The sequence below is a fragment of the Aythya ferina genome (genome assembly GCF_964211825.1).
Source record: "Aythya ferina genome assembly, chromosome: 10".
Lineage (NCBI taxonomy): Eukaryota > Metazoa > Chordata > Aves > Anseriformes > Anatidae > Aythya > Aythya ferina.
Window position 1 is genome coordinate 16,711,287 of NC_140306.1, and position 23,125 is coordinate 16,734,411.

The 23,125-nt window shown below is 38.6% G+C and overlaps 1 protein-coding gene across 2 annotated transcripts in view; it reads left to right on the plus strand.

Moving 5' to 3' along the window:
• SLC6A11 (solute carrier family 6 member 11) overlaps positions 1-23,125 on the plus strand; it is a 96,911-nt gene that overhangs the window by 54,530 nt on the left and 19,256 nt on the right. For both annotated transcript variants that reach the window (XM_084531513.1, XM_084531514.1), the window contains exon 8: positions 21,222-21,325. In XM_084531513.1, the coding sequence (XP_084387639.1) occupies positions 21,222-21,325 (104 nt within the window). The remainder of the gene's footprint in view (positions 1-21,221; positions 21,326-23,125) is intronic.

A 23,125-nucleotide genomic window follows, 5' to 3' on the forward strand; every position in this document is an offset into this window, starting at 1 on the left:
ACTGCCTTTGCCTGAAAAAGGTGTAGCTGGGACACTAGCCTACAGTGAGTTACTATCCTATCGAGGAATGCAAGAAATTTGAAGCATGATTAGGGATTGCAAACTAAAATGATTTGTTCTGTATCGTGGCAGCCACAACAAACTAGTTAAGGTGGTCCAGAGACACCATATTTAACCGCAGGTATAAAACTAATGTGTAAGTAAGGTTCCTGCTTTGCAAATAGTTGCCTCTTTCATCATTGGAGAGAGGAAGGTGTCTTGAAAGTGTAACTCAGTCACCATCTGCCTGAATCAGACTCGTTTTCAGCCTGACTAGGCAATGATTTTCAGTACTGGTGTGTCACTGACACCTGTACTTTTGTACTTATATAACTGCATGGCAGATTTTCAGTAGTTTTTGTCACAAAAAGATTAAGGCAAAAGGAATAAACATTAAATAAGTAACTTGTTAAAGAAATGATGCTGCCAAGCACAACTCCAAATAGTAAATATTAATATTTCTCTATTTTAGTCTGAGGGATTTTCCTTCCTTCCTTCCTTCCTTCCTTCCTTCCTTCCTTCCTTCCTTCCTTCCTTCCTTCCTTCCTTCCTTCCTTCCTTCCTTCCTTCCTTCCTTCCTTCCTTCCTTTTTATTTTTTTTAATTATTATATAGTGTCTTAGATTTTGGCTTTAGCTTCAGAGCCATGCGTGTGCAAGTAGAAGTGGTGTGGATTGTCAAAATATAGGGTCAAGGAACAAAAGACTAGCAACAAGTGGGAAAGAGGTAGAAATTAACAAAAACATGGTCCTTTTTTTGTCTTCTTTCCATCACAATGTATTGAGCACTGTAGAAGTTTTGATACTTCTGTTACCTTTCAGAAGGAAGAGAAGCATACAGGTTATTCTGAGGGGCAAGTGCAACATCGAAGATGTTTTTGCTTTTCTATTTTGACTGAGAGAGATAAGTAATATATAGCCTTTCATTTTAACTCAGTTTGCTGTAGACAGTGGTCATGAATCCATTTAACCTTAATTGTTGCTTGAAGGCATTTATTGGCTTTTCGTTTCTATGTGCTTTGTTGGGCTGTCATGCAGACAGTTCTGTGGATTCTTGGCTGGCTCCTGTTACTCGTCTTCTACATTTACATTACGAATATTTTTATCCAATTGTTTGAATGTGATTGTACAAGTGACAGAAAACAGGCCACCAAACATCAGAGCAATGCGGTTTAAAGCCTGTGGGTTACTGGTGACATGCAGCCAAAAGGCTGAGCAAGCACTGGCAGCAGCACTGGCCAGAAGGTACATGGCAGGGGTGAGAGAGGTGATGGGACTCCTGGGCTTCCTGCACTGATCCTGGAAAAAGAAAGTCACCTTAGGAGAGCATTTCCATGGTGTTATACTCAAGTCATTAACACACACAAAGTTATAAAACGTTTTGATACAGCTTAACTAACTGGACTAAAATTGGTATATGTTTGCTGTATCCTTTCCTGACTACCTGGGTTTGGCAGCAATTAGAAGAGGACCCCGGGCTATGCTTGCACTGATTGAATATATTTTTTACATATGTATATCCAAACATGTATTTATGTCCATATTTATAATAAGTGCATAAGTAGCTGAAGTTAAGCGAAGAATATTTTTGTTGGGCTGTCTTGATAGTCGTTTGAATCCTTTGAGTTTTATTGTCTTAAGTCATATTAAACAGAAAATGACAGTTCTCAATGAAAACAGGATTTAAAACATTTCAGATTAACTGTATGGCTTTTCTTAGTTTTCTGGGGCAATATTTATCAAGCTAGAATGAAATTTTCCGCATTTGTAGCTTTGTTGAAGGCTGAGTGACTAAAACATGATTAAGTTGTAATAGAATTATACACTTGGTTATTTTGAGTTGTTGACCTATATTATCAGCCAATATTTAAGGAGCGTGTTGCACGAGATTTCAGTTCTCTGTGTTTTGAGAAACTCTAAAAAAAATCTGCTATTTTAAAAAGGCAATCAATTTTAAATTGTTTCTTTCTTATTTTTTCTGCCTCAACATTCAAGTTTTATTATGCTAGTGAAGGGCAATGTTTAGATTATTATGCGGGCAGTGTGAAATCAGTGCTATTTCCAGTTAAGCGTTTATTTGTGTAACAATGATATTTGTCACTTGGCAACTTTAATTGGTTTATTAAATACATTTTTTTAGTTGACATTCTAGAAACATTCCTGTTTGGTTTCAGTTTTTTAAAAGCATTTCCATTCACCTTTCCATTTGGTCTTTAGTCAATAAGTAGTTTTCCAATCAAATTGACTATAGTAGAGGTATTCAGATATCAGCTGCAAGCTGGACCACAGTCTTGGTGGGTATTGTAGACAATTAAATGGTTACAGTGGCTTTTCAGATAATTATCTCATGCATGATGCTCCTTAGAACACTGGTCTGCTCATTAAACAACAGTGATAACTCTACAGGGCAGTATATAGGAAACAGTGGCTGTCGTCCATCCCCCCTTTTCCCCCATCTCCTCCCCCCCTCTCCTCCCCCGTTTTTATTTTTTTCTTTTGGGCAGGGGGAAGCTTTACGCATTAATAGACCTGAAATTAGAATGTAGCCTTCCTAGTTCTGCACCAGGGCACCATTCCCCGTTTTGTGGGGCAGTCAGCCAGTAACTCAGGAGGTCATACTGGAACCCTGCCTTGGACTTGGTGAAAGGCTGTCAAAATGGAGTTGCAGTGGGTTTAGAAAAACACATAATGGATAATTAAGTGGTGGAACTCACTACCAGAGGATGTTTAGGCCAAAATTATAAATTCATTCAATTCATTGGGTAGGTCAATTGTGAACTGCTGAACACAAGAGCCCACATATAACCTGCAGTTTGAGCATGTTTCTGCTGGATAATTTCTGTCCAACAATGTTGGCAAGTTCCCCGTGCTGGGGTGTCCATCCTGCAGGTGCAGTTTCCTGTGCCTATGCAGGAAGTTTATGCCAGCTAGTCAGAATATGTTTATGTGAACAGAAAAACACATATCAGTGGCTGACTGCTACAGATTTATGATTAATTTGTATCTTTAATATTTTCAGAGTAATTGTTTGTAATTTTCACAATCCCTTTCATGGATTGGTGGGAGAAATTGTGCTGGAAGTTGTGCAGATATAGAAACATAACAGTCCTTGTTTGGGTACCTGCAGTATCAGGTGAGAGATGAAAAGAACCAGAGAAAGGTTCTCTTCATGTGAGGAAACAGCTAGATAATGTTAGTTAGTAAAATGGAGAGCAAATAATTTCTTCTGCAGTACAGAGGGTATTAAAGGAAGCACACAAAGCTGCCTTGCAGATCTTTACTGAGAGCTTCTTCTAAGCCTGGTGGACAGCAGGGGAGAAAGGCAATATATTATTTACTTGAAAGTATTTAAGATAATATGCAAAGAACTTGTAGCCCAGTACGCAGTCCCTAGCAATAGACATAAGAAGATTCCAAATGGAATATACAATATTAGTCCCTTGAACTCTTTGGACATGCAAATATTATCAACTCAGGTGATTTTCTGAGCTCCATGTGGCTTTTTATGCTCAGAAATTCTCAATGGATTTCCCTTCCATGTAGTTTTCCAATCTTCCCTACAGCCCATGAAAACTTAGCATCCGCACCCTCTCTTGGCAACCAGTTCCACAGGTCTGCTCATTCTATCAGTAAGAGCAACCTCCTCTCCTTCTTCCTTCCATCCTTCCTATTCCTACAGATTTCCTCTGATTATGCAAAATTTCTTGCGTTGATAGTAACAGTTAACATAAGATCCCTACTTATTCTTTCCTCATCATTCATGACTTGTTGAACTGTTCTGACATCCCAACTCAGTCACTTCTTTTCCAGAAAATGCCTTACCCAACTCAATTGGAATGTCAGAATAGTTGAGGCTGGAAAGTACTTCAAGAGATCATCTTGTCCAGCCTCCCTGCCCAAAGCAACTTCAAAAGGTTGTTCAGAGCCATGTCAGGTTGGGTTTTGAACATCTCCAAGGATGGAGAGTCCACAATCTCAGGCTGATTTCTTACAGTGTTTGACCACCCTTGCAATAAAATGTTTTTTCTTATGTTTAAAAGGAATGCCTCATGTTTCAGTTTTTGCTCATTGCCTCTTTGACCTTTCCTTGGGCACCACTGGGAAGAGCCTGCTTTCCTCTTCTTTACTTCCTCCCTCATCAGGTGTTTATACACACGGATACAATCACCCAGGTCTTCTCATATCCAGGCTGAACAGTCCCAGCTGTCTTGGCCTCTCCTTGTATGTTTTATGCCATAGACCCACCCTTAATCATCTTTGTGGCCTTTCACTGGACTCACTCAGTAAGTTTGTGCGTCTCTGTACTGGGAGTCCAGCACTGGACACAGCAATCTGTATGTCCCAATGGTACTTGGCAGAGAAAAAGATCACCCATCTCCCTTAATCTATTGGTAAGGCTCTTCCCAGTGCTTAGCCCAGGGTGCTGTTGGACTATGTTGGTCACATAGCTGAATTGTGGTGAACTTGTGCGCCGTGACCTTCCAGACTGTTGTCAGCTAGCCTGTCTGAATGTGTGAGTTATACATACCACAAAATAAAATGCTATTTTTCATTGTGTTTCATCTTCTTAACCCTTTCCAATTATTTTGGAACTTTGTGAGTAGACTATAGTGAGAATTGGATGGAGTATTCAAGAGGTGGGCAAATGATGAATTTATTCAGTTGTATAATTCTATTCTTGACCTTAGTGTTCCTCGTATTACTTCCTTAACAGTGCCTATCACTTAATTTGCTTTGTTGACCACTGCTATGTTGTAACTGTCTAACATAACACCTTTATTATTTTTTATTATTATTACACTTTTAACATATTGCTTCCAAATCAAAATTATCAGTTAAGAACCATTATGTCAAAACAGAATTGCTTTTTCTCATGTATATTACTTTGAATGTAATTAAATGTTGTCCATCATTTAATTTTCATAAAATGCATTGTTGCAATTAGCTATCATTCTTGTTAGTCAGGGTAACTTAGTGTCACATCTTTTTTTAACTACCATCTTTGCCAACCAGATCGGACTAACCTAATGTCACGGTTGTGAAGAAATTGATTAGTAGAGGCACAGGTCATTGTAGTATTCCACTGGTAGCCCCAGTTTACTGAAGAAAAACAAAAACAAAAACCAAAAAACACTACTTTACCAGGTGTTTCCTGTCTTTATTATCTTTTATTATCTTTATTATCTTTTATTATCATTTTTTTTTCCTTTCTTAAACCAAAGATGCTTAGTTTTCTAAACAACTTTTGGTGACAGACATTTCTAAAATCCTTTTGAAAATCAAAATAGGCTTACACCACCTTAGTTCATATGTTTGCTGACCACTTCCAAAAAAAAAGTGGGGGTTCATTTTTTTATTATTATTATTTTATTTTTAGTTTCTAAGATTTACCAGCAGGTTCTGATGTTTCCAGCACCAAATATAGAAGGAATGTAGGGAATAGAAAGAACAGGCTGTGGAAACAGAGACAGAAGAATTTTGAACTGGTAATGCTATAGAAACTTGATTAGTTTCTTAATTTTTGAAATGCAGCTGCCAGTGGCACAATTCCAGCAGCTGGGCCAGAATCCAGTGGTGAAGTGCCCATCCATGGCACTATGCCAGTGTAGTTGAGAAGGGGAAATATGTTCTTTATCTCTGGGCAAGTCAATACTACAGATTTTTTGCTTAATTTGCCTTTGGGTTTTTGTTTTTTGGCAGTGGCTTGAGAAAGGCAATGCTGTGGTTTAGAAAGCTATGGTCTTATGACTGCTGCGCTCTGCTTTCCATGAAAAATCAGTAGAGGTGGACCATTTTCTTACAATTACTTGCTGACTGCAGTCACTGAAAAATAGATTGTATGCATAAAACCCGGAGCCATAGAAAAGATCACCTTACAGACATTAGAAGTTAGAAGTGAAAGGGAAAATTAGGTGTTAGAAGTGAAATATGCAACTAGAGTAAGAACATCCAAGACTTCAGGTGTCTAGGCATCTTCAGTTCCCACAGGTCCCACTGAAAATCACCAGGGACTGCTGAAAAGCGGAGTTCATGCTCTTTGATGTTAGGTATCCTTCTGATGAACCTTAATGAAGTGCTTCCAACTCCTTGTGTAAACAGCAGAGGGAAGTGTGTTCCCCTAGAGGGTGCTGTATGATACCCATGTAAGGGCTGCATAACGTTTCAAAAGGATCCAATCTCTCCATTGGATATAGGAAACCTCAGGAGGGTTCATTCTTAGTTTAAACAACCCTTATAGTGTCTAACCTAGGTGGCAGACACACTTTGGCATAATGGCTGTATTATAGTCACCATTTGGAAAGAGCAGGACTCAAATGACACAAGAATCCTACAAAAGCTTCCAATATGGTGATAGCTTTCCTGGAAAAATTCTCTTTTTGATGTGACAATTTCTCTTTGATGGTGCAAATAGTTTGTCTACAGGCAGGAGCTCTCTTTTTTCTGAAGTAAACTGAGTCCACTCTGGCAGTTATTTTTCTGGCATCATATTAGACAGCTTTTTACTTAATTCTAATGGCAGCATTTGTTTTTCACTCCAATTCAGGTATGTGGAGGCACAGCCTCCACAACACATCTGGAATCTACCTTGTAGTACAGCATCCCCCTTGGGTGGACAGAATAGTTATAGCTTGCATATGGCCATACCAATTCAAAAATTTTACTCTATTCTGAGGCTGCTTAACAAACTAACACACGCTTACACACTGAGCTGTACATGGCTGTACATATACATGGCTGTATCACGCAACCATGTTGCATAACTTTGCTGTGGAACAGTCTAGTGTATAAGTACTAAAAATAAAATAGGTCCCAAGCGTGCTACAGCCTTGTTCTCATACCATGGGAGTTCCACTTCTGTCTAAATGAAAATATTTTTACTTGAAAATAATCTTTAAGGTGTAATTTTAAAGTCTGTGTTTGAGTTGCAGGTCTACAAAAAGCAAAAGGTCTTTTTGTCAGTTGTATTAAGGACAATTGTTCATGTTGATTGATAGTTGTTGTAAGGAAATGCTTTTTTCAATGTATTTATGCTCTATTTTAAGAATAGTTCCTATGCAATTAAATGTGATTATTTCAAATATTTTTAGTTATATTTCATATGTGTTCTAGTTGGTGCAGGGCATGAATATTAATTGATTAATATATCTGAAATCTTTGGCTCAGCACTGAACTGCAATAAGTGTTTAAGTACTATCACCTATACAATATAAAATATTTTCCTCCCAGGTCAGATTTTACTTCAGACCATTATGTACCATCATTGGACAATGGACAGTGTGTATATTGGAAAAAAAATTGATGGGAATTTCTTTGTGGAATACTTAGTTTAGTATGAGGTTTAGGCTGTTTTCAAATAAGAGTAAGAATTTAAATCATCCCTATATTTCTATAATGTATTTACTTTTGATTCAAAATCTGCTCTTTATGGTGTTAAAAGTGCAGTTTCTAAAATAAATATTCTTAAGAAAACTTAAAAAAACTTGGGAATTATCTTTTTTTTTTTTTTTTATAGAGGCTAGGTTAAGTAACCATTTAAAATAGTTTTCTCTAATTTTCCAAGTTAGATGAATTCTTTGAATAATGATTCATGTGCAGTATATTTACTGTTACAATAAATATAACAAAAACAATATTGTTTTTAATATTTCCTGTGTTCCTCCAGCTTCAAGGATGCCAGATAAGAATCTTAAGAGAGTATCAGGAGTAAATAAAAAAAATACTATCAGAGAATGGTCTGCTTTGAGATATTACAGCAACTCTGTAATAGAAATTAGGTATCTTGCAGCAGTCACTGCTAAAAACAGGCAATCCTACTACATTTGCTAATTCCTCTGCTTCGTTTCCCCCCCACAACCTAATTAATAAACAATCCCCAGAACATTGCTTTCTGGCAAAAGTTATAAAAATTGAATATTTAAAAAAAAAAAAAGGCCTTAAAAACATTTTGGTTGGAATTCATAATACAGAAATTAGGATAATTTCTGCCATCAATCACTCAATTCAACTGAGTATAAATATACTGAAATACTTTGGACTGTCCATAGGCACTGGATTGTATGTGGCAACGGTCCAATATTTCATTCTGAGATCATTTGGTGATGGTGCTGCAGTCAGTAAAGAGGAACACTAATCAGCACTCTCATTTTAAAAATGTTATCAGCATTTCTTGTGTTTATTTAAAAGAATAAATTGAAGGAGCAGGAGGAGAATGCTCTTAAGAAATCAGTACACTCAACTGCAATTGAAAGAATTAAGAGATTTGCAGCTGGATATTGTTACTTTGTGTTTTTTCTGTAATGATGTTAAATTTGGGGGCAAAGTTGCATGGATGCATGGGGCACATGGGGTGTGTTCTCTGTGATTAACCAAGTTAAGGAGACATTTGGTAAGAAACAAGTAAAAAAATATATAAAACATTTGCAGTCCTTTTAGCAGTTCAGTTCTTTCCAGGTTGGGATTTCTCTTAATTGAGGTGCTGGTTTGTGTATTTGAATCTTACCCTCAGAATGTGTTGAGTCTGGGAAGAGAGTACAAAGCTTCTGTCCTCTTTCTCGTCTCCTGTTGCATCATGGTGTACAAGGTAATTGTGAGGATGTCAAAAGAAAGTCCATAATCCAAGTGAATTGCAGGTTTAGAAGACTTTAAATCAGGGTTTGGAAATCAGACACTTTCTAAAAGCCCACAAAGCCTGTGTCTGATGCCAGCATATGGACTTGGTTCACTGCCTTTCCCTAAACCAGGCACACATAGCTGTTATCTCAAAGGAGCATTCAAACCCGTCATTATCTCAGGTAGCACTTCGCAGAGAAGGGAGATTTGGACTAATGTTAATTTCTATTTTAAGGGACATACACCCTAATCTATATGGGTGCACTCACAATTATAGAAGCAGGGCAGTACACCAGTACAGGTGGTTGCTAGTTTTGGAATCATGCCAAAGCAATTAAGATATCTCCTAAATTTGGGGTTAAGGAGTTCAGGAAAGTAAACCAGTCTTATAACAAACATTTTCTTTCAGTCAGGAAAAGCAGTCAGAGAGTGAAAGCGTTCTTCCTGCAAGTCTCAGAAGGAGCCTCACTGTGCCTTGCTCCATCTAGCACCTGACTTTCAACATTGGCTGGCAACACAGAAACATACTACTAGTGTGGCTCCTGTATTGAGGAAGGTCCTGTTCCATTTTATCAGGGTGGTACTTGGCTAAGTCATGCCTGGGTAAATTAGCATTTAAATGTGTAAAGTAATCTGAGCTATAGTGTTGGTCTCCAAAGGCAGCAGTGAATAAACAAAACTTCAAGTATTTAGGTCCTTCTCCCCCTCAACTCACCATTCTCATAATGAATATGCTGTATTCATCCCCTCTGTAAGTAACATTAGCAGAAGGTAGGAGAGAGACTGCCTAGCAACCCACAGAAATCCCAAAAAGAGGTAGAAAGGAAGTGATTTTCATGTAATTATTCACTTCTACAAAAGCTGTTGTCAGGTAGACACTAGAAACATAGCTGTTCTATTATTCGCCTAACCTACTTTTAATCTTTTGAGAATCACTACCATTAAAAAGAGGAAAAAAAGAGCTTAATTCAGCCATTTTCTGCCTGGCCGTTTAAGTTGTGTTTTCCTGCACTAATGAAGGCAGCGCTTTCAGAAACTGCCTTGTTTAAAAAGCTCTGGGTAGTAAACTTCAGAAACAAACTAAGTCCAGTATCCAAAACTCAACATTTTTTTCCTGCTTCTCCACAATACACTGTTCATATTTTGTTTTGGTTTAGTTTCCCATTTAATGACATTTCCCATTTAGTTGAAAGAGTAACAGGATAATTTTTTTTTCCTTTTTCTTTTTTTCTCCCTCAAGAAGGCATTTGGGGATAGGGGGCAGGGGCTAAAGAGCTAGCTTACTTGGGTAATAGCTAGTGCCAGCATGCTTGGATCCCACAGGGTTTTTTTCTTTACTTAGTGACCCTTGGGTTTAAGAAGTTTAACTTTATGAAATAGCCTTTTGCTTAATTTCTATTTCAGTGTGTTTTTTCAAATTAACTGTTGGAAAACAACAACAACAACGACAAACAAAAAACAAACAAACAAACGTTTTTTTAACTAAGTACATACTAAGATCAGAAAATTAGCCTTTTTATATTCAGGCAGGATAAATTATGCAGTTACAATTAACTGTCTTGATTCTGCAGTAAAGTAAAAATGATAAAGTTTGTTCTTTGATTTTCTCTGTAGGCTTCACAGGAATAAGGTACATTATCAGCATACTGCTAGTGAGAAAAGAGCAGAATACATACAAGGAACGGATTTATTAACTTTGAATGTCTCCTAAGTGTTTGGGTTGTTTCTTTGAGTATAACAGTACTTTGAACTGAAATATGTATTCATTTTGCACATTTGCATGGCACAGACTTTCAAATGATTTTTGTGTGTTAGCTGCTATTGAAGAAAAAAATCCCAGCTGATTATGAAAGAATGACTTGGAGAATAAATGCAAATTGGTAAATTTTCTTTCTTATGCTTTTAAAAGAGATTTCAGCTGATGGCAATGAAATTATCCAAAGAATAACCTTTTGCATTCTTCAAGGGAATTTTAAGTCCACTGTATGTTCTTGCTCAGTCTGGCCATCAGGACGGATACAGGTGTTTTGGCCTCATTTGTTCTCTGTCCATTTGACAAAGTGTTCTGCATTGAAACTGAAAACATGCAAAATAGATCGGCCTTATTTTTTGTGAGGTGTCGTGAATGTATGATGTTCTTCATATTGATTAGCATATGAGGAACATAGGAATTGTCTTTGGAAAAAAAAAATCAAAAAGGAAAACCACCCATATACCTGTTACTTTCCTTCCAGTGTATACCTATCCAGTCTTCACAGAGCAGTCTGCTTATCATCCTGCTGCTCTCTGCTGCTATTGCCAACTATGCTACACCATGCCCAGCATAGCAGTTTATGATGTAGTTGAATGTTCTTCCTAATGAGAAAGATGCAAAAACTTGCTTTAATTGGAATAAGATCAAAGGAAAAATGCTCAGTCCTCAACTACTGCCTCTTTTATTATTTTTCTGAGAAGATATATATATATATATGCGTGTGTGTGTGTATGTGTGTAGCATATAGCAGAGGAATGTAATAAATAGTTGTTTTGGAAACACTCTGGGAATGATTGTTATAGTTGCACGCTAGCATACACAGAGCAGACACACTTCTGTAGTAGCATACTTGTTAGATTCCTCGTGTTTTAAAAATCCGTCTAAGTGATAATAATGTCATTTTTAAAGGGACATAGGATATAAGTCTGGAAAAAATAGTCTTGTAAATGTTTTTGTGTTAGACATGTAATTAATGCCTTCAGCTCTGAGAGACCTACTCTTTAAATGTAGGCACTACTTTGAGATTAAGGCCTGTCATCTCTACATCTATAGCACACCAAACACCAGGCTGGTTTCACTGACTCGGGCAGCTCAGATGTAAACCACTCACCTCAGGCTCATGGAACACATGGAGTAAAAGCCAACCTGAAGATGCTAAGCCTTGAGGCTTGGTACAGGTAGAGATGTTCTGTAGGTGATGTGATTTTTGACATTTTCCACATACTCTCCACACATTGTGTGAGGCACTGACACACGAACATTAAACCTTTCAAGGTGTGTGGGACATAAACTCTGGCAATGCTCCTGTTTCAGTTTGTATTGCAACAAGTTGTTTTATTCAGGCATTCTCAGTGTTAAAAAAATCTGCAACTGTTCAATGCTTTTACCTTAAACTTTTATTTATTATATCCTGACAGCATAGGCTTGTTGTTTTTTTTTGTTTTTTTTTTTGTAAAATCCTTATTTGAAACCAAAGCTCTTTAAAATACAAATACTGCTGAGATTCATCAAAAGTGATGAATAATTGAAATTTAAAGAGAACTATGAAGTGATTGCTCATTCTCTGATAGCAAAATGGGAAATAAATGACTATTAACATTTGGAACATCATGTTTTAAGAGAGTGAGTGCAGCATTTAACTGGCCTGTAGGATCTCCCATATTCTTAGATGGAGTGCTTGCTTATGGAATCATCAGTAACCACTCTGCAGCTAAACATGCTTTGAGTTTTGCAGCTGAAGTGAGTAATCAATCTTACTGTTAAGAATTTATTTTTTTTTTAAATACATGTTTATGAAACTACACTACTGGGATACGTGTTTCAACCAGTACTCAAATTCCAATGTGAAATTAATTCCCTTGATTTTGATGGAAATTGGGAAGCAAACTGAAGTGTGTGGACAAATAATAGCAGCCCTTACACGTTTATATTTTCTATCGGATCTGTTAACTGTCGACTATGGGAGAGATCGTGGAAAGACAGATAAACAAGGTACAGATTTTGCTTAATGGAAGGATCCTTATAGTGCTTGGTCATTGTTCCTTTTATGTATGGAGAAATAGATCACGTGGATGTTGCAGTTCTTTCAGAACCCCCATTACTTTTAAATCTATCCAAGCTGTCTTCTGAAACTGGAAGTATCATGGTGATATGGTACCATTAGGACATCTGTGAAACTTAGCTTAAAATGTTGCAAAGAGAGGAAGCATGACGTGTCTTTCCTTAGGTATAAATCTTTGAAACTGTAATACACAGGCACCTACAGCCTATGCATAAGCCCAGAGTAGCACCAAGAACCCATCGCTACTCCCTGAGTGTCTTTGTTGATTCTGTGAGTGCAGAATAGTAACGCCGGGAGGAAATCATTGTGACATCTCTCCTGTGGCAGGACAGATGCAGCTCTTCAGTCAGAGCCACTTGTAATGACATTGGCAATATTTTTCTGTTTGATATAGAGCTGGGAGCCTTACGGTCTAATGCCTTCATTCATTCCTGCTGCAGTGCTTTGTGAGTAATTACTTGCATACACCATCATCTAGATACTGCCTGATCTTTTGAGCTTCTCTGGTTTTGTGTGTGTGAATTTCATCATATCTTTTAAGCCTATGTAAAGTCTTTCATATTTAATGTCACAGTGACAATTGCACTAGCATTACACAGTGCTATACTTATTGGCTAACCTAAAGAAGTAGAGAAAAAAATCACAGCAGATATGAGAGTAAACTACTAAAAGGGTGCTGTTACCATATGCAGGGTGCTTGTGTGTACAGACATACATAACTGACTACAATGGACTGAGCAGAGATATGCATCTGAATAAGAATGGGAATGTTTCAGGTGATTTAATGCTGTGCTGGGCTGTTTCTAAACAATCATATTCTTTTGGTTGCTTTTCCCATTTTTACTATTATTTGAGCCACAGAATGAAAAATTAGACCATAAAGTAGTGTTTATCCCAAGAGCTTGTCAGCCCAGCCTGCAGACAGAGGCAAGCAGAGACAAGGCTGACCGGGTCCTGCCTTCCTCCAGGACACAGGCACTGAGGAGTGAGATGCTGAGCTGTGGATTTGTGTGCTTAACCTGCCATGAACATAATTTCCAAGTATCACATTTTTAACAAACCCCTCCCACTGCTTAAAATATCCTCAGCATGTCTTTTAGGTGTCTTACATTTTTGCTGTAAACTAATATGCAAATATTAGCCATGCACAAAAAGACAGAATAGTGAAAAATCATGGGTATCTACCTAGCTGAGGTGTAAAATGAAACTTTTCAGGTGAACACATGCTTTTTTTTTTTTTTTTAAAAAAAAAAAAAAAAAAAAACTGGCTATCTTTTAGGAGGACCAGACTGAAAATAATTACTTGATTTTTCTGTATTCCCCAGACGTGAAACAATTTTCCACCATTTCAATTACATTCATCTGTTTGTCATAACACTTTGTGGAAGTGCTGGTTAAAGCCATTTTATCCTGGGAGCTTGTTTCGTGCAGTCACAGGAGGATTCCATAACAGCTTTGCAGTGCTGTTTGCTTTGCTCTCAGAGCAAGAAGGCACTTCAGGAATGAAGTGTGGTCTGAAGAGGTGAATGGTATTCTCCCAGTGATTTGATACATGGACATGGTATGGACTAGGCTGCAAGGGCTCCCTCCTGAGAGCAATCTTGTGGCTGCTGCAGGTATCCCCATGAATCCTGATCTCTGAAGTTTCCCAGAATAGGCAACATCAGAACATTTGTGAAAGGATTTATTTAAGTGATTTATGGACATAGTATCACCTGGAAACTTTATAGAAGCAACATGAGAATCTAATTCTCCGGAGCAGTATTCTGTTGTCTTCACCACAGCACATCTTTTTCCTTCTTTGTCCTTCTTCATTCATTACATGTCCTGTAATTATGACAATAAAAGAGGCAAGAGATTGTCTAGACAAAAGGATCCTCTATTTGACTAGCTTGATTCATCATCTTGGACAGAATACGGAGTAGTATTGCAGTCGTGTATGTGAAGATTGAGTCCTAGACTTACACACAAGAAGGCCAAATTAAGGTTACATAGGCATATTAATTTCTGGGTATTGCTGGCTTTTGAGAGCTGGACTTTGCAAAATAGCATTTTCCATTTTTAGTTTAAAAAATTTATTCTGTTTAGTGGAATTGTGTTTGTTCCTATGTAAGTTAGTCATCAGCAGGACACATCTGAGACCACTGCTTGTGCTGTGAATCAGGAAAGCTGCGGAATAAAGTCGGAGAAAGCCTCAAAATGGGGAGCAGGGCACAGACAGCTCTGCTGTTCCCCTTCCTGGTTAGAAAATAGAAAGTGAAGAGACTTGCCTCTTCTCACCATCATGCAGGTCGTGCCATAGAGTCAAGGCTTCTTTATGTCACCTTCTCCCTCTGGGATAAAAGTTTCGTCACATGGGCTCATTGAACGACCTCTTCTTTCCAACCAGCAGGCAGCAAGAATTATTTCTGCACAAGAGTCAGCAGTAGCTGTGCTGCTGTATTCTGAACTGGTGTTTGCATTCTTCTGTTTTGCCGATACTAATGTTAAAGTGGTGCTGGGCTTAGCATGTTTGGGGATCAGCTGTACCCTGGAGGCAGATTGTGAGCACAGAAAGTATAAAGGTTCTGCCCTTAGATTTTTTTTAAAATATTAAGTTATAACAAACGAAGGTTTTGTGCTTTAATTTTAGTACTGTTTTGGAATGGAATTTTTTAATATATGAGGTAAAGAAAAGTAAGGAAAAAATTCAGTCTTCAAAGTAGGAGTTAGTGGAAGACTATAAAGCGTTTTCAGCCCCCAAATTTATGAATGCATAGTATTGAATTGACTTAAATATCACTAACCAAAGGATTTTCAAGGTACTGAGTATATAAAGCATGAACAGGATGTTCCCTGGTACAGGTTCTTTCCTCTGGAATTTACCCATGCCAGAAACACATCAAGCCCAGTCACATTTCAGAAAAAACGTACTCCTTTTGTCCCAGCCTTTCACCAGCTGCTGGCTCCAGAATCCTTGCTTTGCAGTTTACTGGCAGTGTTTTCTTTGTCTCTGTCCTTCAGAATTTCATTGTTCTGCAGAATCCTGCTCCATTCATTCCATGTACTTGGAAAATGTTGCAACTTTTAGTCTAAGCCAGATATTGCAAAATTACCCAGCTAATGCAGTACAACGATTGGCCACTCTCAGAAATATTTTATAATGTTTTTGTTGCCATAAGCCAGGTGGATGGTGCCTGGATTTGTAAGCCATATCTTCAAAGGCCCAGTAAAAGTTTTCATGAGAATAAATTTCCCCAAGGGACAGTTTAAAAATGACTAAGACTGGGTGTGACTAAGACTACTAACAAACAATTTGTGTAAGTGTCCTGGTTTCAGTTAGAACAGAATTAATTTTCTTCCTAGTAGCTGGTGGAATGCTGTGTTTTGGCTTAGGATGAGAAGAGTGCTGATAACACCCCGATGTTTTAATTGTTGCAGAGCAGTGCTTATACCAAGCCAAGGACACCTCAGCCTTTTGCTCTGTCCCGCCAACAGGCAGGCTGGGGGTGCAGTAAGAGCTGGGAGGGGACAGACCCAGGACAGGTGACCCGAACTAGCCAAAGGGGTATTCCATACCATCTGACGTCATGCTAAACAATATATAGGGGTGGCTAGCCGGGGGGAGGGGGCCGGACTGCTCGGGGTTAGGCTGGGCATCGGTCAGCGGGTGGTGAGCAATTGCATTGTGCATCACTTGTTTGTACATATTATTAGTAGTAGTACTATTATCATCATTGTATTATTATTATTATTATTATTATTATTTTCCTGTCTTATTAAACTGTCTTTGTCTCAACTCACGGGCTTCACTTTCCATTTCTCTCCCCCGTCCCAGAGAGGGAGGGGGGAGGGTGAGCGAACGGCTGCGTGGTGTTTAGCTGCCAGCCGGGTTAAACCACGACAGTCTTTTTTGGCGCCCAACGTGGGGCACGAAAGGTTGAGATAACGGCAGATCTGACCAGAGCGTGTTAAACTAAAATTGGTATAAGTATTAGACCTGCTTAATAGTCACTTGTCATTATGCTGATTGCTTTAATCTCAACTGTGCTGCGCATGTTTTCCAAATTGAGTATTATAGCATGTTATTTTCCGTATGTGCTCTCTGTCATGTTGTTTATCCTCTCCGGGCCTTGGTTTCAGACCATTATGGTACTGTGTGTTGTATCAGTGGCTTATGAGATGATGAAATATCTGGCCAGAAGGTAAATACTTTGGGATATTATCAGAGGAGGAGGTGGGTCGTGCTGAAGAAGCCCCACTGTACAACCAGTTACCAGAAAATGAAAAGAAATATGCCCTGTTCACTGATGGGTCCTGTCGTATTGTGGGGAAGCATCGAAGATGGAAGGCTGCTGTATGGAGTCCTACACGACGAGTTGCAGAAGCTGCTGAGGGAGAAGGTGAATCGAGTCAGTTTGCAGAAGTGAAGGCCATTCAGCTGGCTTTAGACATTGCTGAGCGAGAAAAATGGCCAGTTCTCTATCTCTACACCGATTCATGGATGGTAGCAAATGCCCTGTGGGGATGGTTACAGCAATGGAAGCAAAACAACTGGCAGCGTAGGGGCAAACCCATCTGGGCTGCTGCATTGTGGCAAGATATTGCTGCTCGGGTAGAGAACCTGGCTGTGAAAGTACATCACGTAGATGCTCATGTGCCCAAGAATCGGGCTACTGAAGAACATCAGAACAACCAGCAGGTGGATCAGGCTGCTAAGATTGAAGTAGCTCAGGTGGATCTGGATTGGCAGCATAAAGGTGAATTATTTATAGCCCGATGGGCCCATGACACCTCAGGCCATCAAGGTAGAGATGCAACATACAGATGGGCTCGTGATCGAGGGGTGGACCTGACCATGGACGCTATAGCACAGGTTATTCATGACTGTGAAACATGTGCTGCAATCAAGCAAGCCAAACGGTCAAAGCCTCTTTGGTATGGAGGACGATGGCTGAAATATAAATATGGAGAGGCCTGGCAGATTGATTACATCACACTCCCTCAAACTCGCAATGGCAAGCGCCACGTACTTACAATGGTGGAAGCAACCACCGGATGGCTGGAAACATATCCTGTGCCTCATGCCACCGCCCGGAACACTATCCTGGGCCTTGAAAAGCAAGTCCTATGGCGACATGGTACCCCAGAAAGAATAGAGTCAGACAATGGAACTCATTTCCGAAACAACCTTATAGACACTTGGGCCAAAAAGCATGGTATTGAGTGGGTGTATCACATCCCCTATTATGCACCAGCCTCCGGGAAAGTTGAACGATACAATGGACTGTTAAAGACTACATTGAAAGCAATGGGCGCTGGGACATTCAAAAACTGGGATACGCATTTGGCAAAGGCCACCTGGTTAGTCAATACTAGGGGATCTGCCAACCGAGCTGGACCTGCCCAATCAAACCTGTTACGTACTGTAGATGGGGATAAAGTTCCTGTAGTGCATGTAAAAAATATGCTGGGTAAAACAGTCTGGGCTACTCCTGCCTCAGGAAAAGGCAAACCCATTCGTGGAATTGTTTTCGCTCAGGGACCTGGATACACTTGGTGGGTGATGCAAAAGAACGGAGAGGTCCGGTGTGTACCTCAAGGAGATTTAATACTGGGTGAGAATAGCCCATGAACTGAATTGTACAATGTTAATTGCTATATAATACTGTATGTTACCACTACCATGACTACTATAGGTGACTAATTAGAATGTATGGAAAAGAGTGTAACCTGAGCATGACATAAATGGTATGGAATAAGGGGTGGATAGATGTCCTGGTTTCAGTTAGAACAGAGTTAATTTTCTTCCTAGTAGCTGGTGGAATGCTGTGTTTTGGCTTAGGATGAGAAGAGTGCTGATAACACCCCGATGTTTTAATTGTTGCAGAGCAGTGCTTATACCAAGCCAAGGACACCTCAGCCTTTTGCTCTGTCCTGCCAACAGGCAGGCTGGGGGTGCAGTAAGAGCTGGGAGGGGACAGACCCAGGACAGGTGACCCGAACTAGCCAAAGGGGTATTCCATACCATCTGACGTCATGCTAAACAATATATAGGGGTGGCTAGCCGGGGGGAGGGGGCCGGACTGCTCGGGGTTAGGCTGGGCATCGGTCAGCGGGTGGTGAGCAATTGCATTGTGCATCACTTGTTTGTACATATTATTAGTAGTAGTACTATTATCATCATTGTATTATTATTATTATTATTATTATTATTTTCCTGTCTTATTAAACTGTCTTTGTCTCAACTCACGGGCTTCACTTTCCATTTCTCTCCCCCGTCCCAGAGAGGGAGGGGGGAGGGTGAGCGAACGGCTGCGTGGTGTTTAGCTGCCAGCCGGGTTAAACCACGACAGTAAGTCAACAAAATCTCCAACCCCTAATGAGAGCTGAAGTCTAATACAAAATTTGTCAAATGGTCATGAGCTGTTAGGGCAAAAAAAAGTAAAGAAGTGATCTGTACTATCAGCTGCTTGCTTTCCAAACTTTGACATGTTCAGGCTTGTGACAAAATAGAAGAGTTGGTCCATCTCATACTTTTCCAACTGTCAAAAACCTACCTGTGATTTCTAAATTAATTTCCTGATTCACTTCTTTGATCAATTGTAGATATTTTTGCCACTTTGGAAACCCAAAATTGAAATATTAACGGTCATCACAAATTCTGTCACTGGTACTTCAAGTCCATAACCCAAACAAAGCTACACAGATTCTGTTGTTCCATACAGTAAATAAAATTGCTTTCTTCTTGTATTTTAAGCATTAGCCATAAGTTCTGGTGAAAATTCTAGTTTACTGTCACACAGTGCAACAAAACCAAAGGGCTTTTCAATCTGATTCAACTTTTATATATATCTGAACCCTTGCTTACAGAACATGTTTTTGTTTAAAGTATCTGCTGCTGTTTTTATGTTGATTCTCAGTCAGATGTCATTGTTCTTAGTGGAGATTGTTTTCTCTGAAGGAAATGATACCACTTAAGGCCAGATTTTCATCTTTTTTTTTTTCTAATTAGGTGTGCAGGACCTCCAGAAGAATGTGCTCTCTGCTGTTCTTCTCAAGCAGCTCTAGAGTTTCTCACTTCGGAATACAATTCCACTTTGCCCCCATTTCCACTAGTACTTACTGTCCCAGGAATAATCAGACTTTGTGGAGCTGGCCTGTGCCAACAGGAAAGGCTAATGCTCATCTAAGTGCCATACAATGCACCACAACAATACGGTGTGTAAAAACTGAAACGGAAGGAAACAGCAGATTCTACGTCTGCTGATCCAGTTTCCTAGCTTTTGTTTGTGCTTAAGAAGACCGTGCATTTTCAGTTGACTTATGCTACTTACAGCTTTTTGGGAGCTTCCAATCTTGTTAAAAAGCCTGTCTGTCAAAAGGCTTTTTCTCTGTGCAGTTTTTCCCTTACCAAGTGGTGAAACTTTGAGATGTAATCAGCTGTATCTTATTCAGTATGACAGCAATGAAACCATTTAAGACACTGATGCAAATCAAATCTGATGTTAATGTTATTCCTAAACAGAAACACCCTCAATTGTTCCAGAAACCAAAGACTCACTTGATCACATGTAAAACAAACACATCCCCTTCATACGTTTATGAGTATTGTATTACCATTAGTACAGTCATGAAATCATTACCTGAGTGGAATTTTATTTTCTTGCTGTCTCAGACTCAGAGTAGCAATTGGCTACATAGCTATTGCCTCTGGTTATCAGCCAGACAATGCTTTGTTAGTTCTCTGAAAAGCACTTTGGTTACTCTGCTTTAAAAAGCAACTTACAGAGCTCAATCATCGCAGGAAACCAGGAGGTGGAATTTATTGTATTGGAAATAGCGCAGCTGTGTAGCTGTGGCTTCTTCACATCACTCTCATGATGAAATCAGGAGTTAAAAGATATTCACCTTCAGTTGTAACACACCCAGATTTTAGTGGAACGCTTGATGAAATAAACTGTTTCACTGAGGTGTTTTTGAAACTAAAAAAAATTATATTAATTTTTTGTGGTTGCTGTGAGGATAATAATTGTGTTGTGTCAGTTTGTGCTTTTTTTCCTTCTCTTTTTTCTTATTTGTGATTTAGTGTTTTCATCAGTTTGGGATATAAATGTTGCTATACTGGTAATTATAAATTTATTTACTTGATGAGCTCTACAGAACTTATATTCTTTAACTGTACAATGACTGGAACAACTATGTCCTGCTGCTTAACTGTGGCCATTAATTATTGAAAACAAAACAAAACAAAAACACCCAAACAAACAACAACAACCACCTTTCCCTGGATAAATTGGTTTCTCTTTCCCCAGCTCATCTTAATTTGTATATTATCTATAAATGGCATATTTTAAAGTGTTCCTTCATGGTAAATTTTTATATCTGAATAAAAAAAAAAAAAAGATTGAGTGAGAATGAGATAAATGCAGCTGACTCTGTTTAGCAGACAATTACTAACACCTTATAGTGAACACCTTATAGTGGTAACAGAACCATTGGAGACTTTTACTTGATGATGTTCTTCTCTGAAAGTCTGTCTCTTTCTGCCTTAGGTTAGTTTGACTACGTAAAGACAATCTGAGATGTTTCTTGTTTATACCTTTAGGAAGGAGAGGGGAATTTAACTCACAGTATATATTGCTTTTCAGGTTGCGATTTACAAAAGGGTTACAAGGTACTATTGCCCTGTATAGCGGCCTCTGCAAATTTGTGGTCAGTATACAAGTAACTATGATTCCTTATTGAGCTCTTTTAACTACTCCGTTTCTTTTCCTCAGGTTTGGGTTGATGCTGGTACACAGATATTTTTCTCTTATGCAATCTGCTTGGGGTGCTTGACAGCTCTGGGAAGTTACAACAACTATAATAACAACTGCTACAGGTAATATCTTCTACACATTACTTTATAGCTTCACTCTGAAGTATTTCCCTTTACCTTCAGCCACTTGCATGAGGAATCATAAGCACAGGCACATATTTTCATTGAACAGAGACCTGTAATGCTTTCTTTATATTTTTTTCAGTACTCTTTTCTAAATTTTGGTGGTTTTACCCCTTTGATCACATCTGACCCTTGCGCAGCCATGTCACTCAGTACACACACATGTGTATAGTATACTGAATTCCATACATTGTATGTATGCTGTATTTGATCGTATAATGTATATCAGTTTAAAAAAAAAAAAAAGTTATATGAAAAATTGTTATCAAAACTCACCCTAGTTTGGACTGTGTTCTGAATGTTATTTTTTCCATAGTTTACTAGCTCCTAGATAGGCCACAGTAGAAAATGATAGCATGTCATTTCTAGTCTTTATAGAAATCAGTAAGGAAATTGCTAATGACTTCAGCAGGTTTTAATCTTTTCTGAATCAGTCAAAAAGATATGACTCTAACACAAAGTTCCCATTTGATTTTACTGGCACAGGCAGGAAAATGAACACTATGTTTTTCCTCTGGCATTTGTAGTTATTGAATTAGCTTTCTTACTGTTAACAGCCTCTAATACATGTACAAGACAGTACATGATAGTTTGAATGTACTGACTCCATTATGATAGACAGAGAATTAAATTTTCATTTTTCTCTAAAGGAAATAATAATATAGCCCCAAAGCCAAAGCAAAATAAATAAATGGGGTTGGAATTTAAATTCTTAGTTATAATTTTACCTGGAGAGTTTAGGAGCCAGTTTTAGAAAATGTGTTCACTATCTTAGCAACAATTTGCTCTTCTGCCAGAGAAACAGCAAACAGTAGGATCCTGCAGAGAAAGAGAGAGCTGGGAGACTAGAAACCACAGGCACAAATGTATCCACCAGCTGAATGGCTGCAAAACTATCCAGGAACAATTAAGGGTACTCTGCTATCCAATCATGCAAAGTAACTCAGCAGCGGCACAAGTTATTGTTTTACATGGCTACGAGTGCCAAAATTCCAAATGTCTTGCTGCATTAAGTAGTGGAAATCGCATAGAGTATTCCAACAATACTGATTGACGTTATTTTCAGAATAATGATAAAGCTCCAACAGAGGGTAGTGAATGCCCCTAAGGAACAGTGGGCAATGAGAGTTTTCCCTAATTAGTGTAAACGATGCTGATCTACTTAAGGGTACTCTTTTTTTGTTGTTGTTGTTATTTTATCTTATTTTTATTTCTCTCCAGTTGTATCATGTCTAAAAAACTACTCTGTCACTTCCTCAAGGATGGCAGTAGTCTTTTTGCAATGGTTTTGAAACTTTTTACAAAAAGCAGGAGTTTTGATGTGTGACTGGGAGAACTTAGACAATTTTTCTTCTTCTCCTCTGACCCTGACAGTATAGCTTGGCATCTCTGTAAAATAGATCAGCAGCTCACTTTTAAAGCTCATGGACAAGATGCTGCAACCAAATATTTATTTATTTTTCTGAATGCGGTCTTCACAATTCCTTTAACAAAGTGTTTTCACAAAAAAATAGAACAGATTTTATGGTGTCACAAAGTAAGATTCTTCATAAAACTGAAGAAACAAGTGAGACAGAAGCTAACTGCAGAAAGCAGCTGATTTAAACAGGGGTGTTAACAGAGCAAGCTGTACAAAACAGCTATGCAGCCTTTTCTTTACAGGGGAAAGTGGAATTAAACTTATATTCTAACTAACACTTAAAAAAAAAAAAAAAAAAAAAAGGAAAACCAGGCCATGCA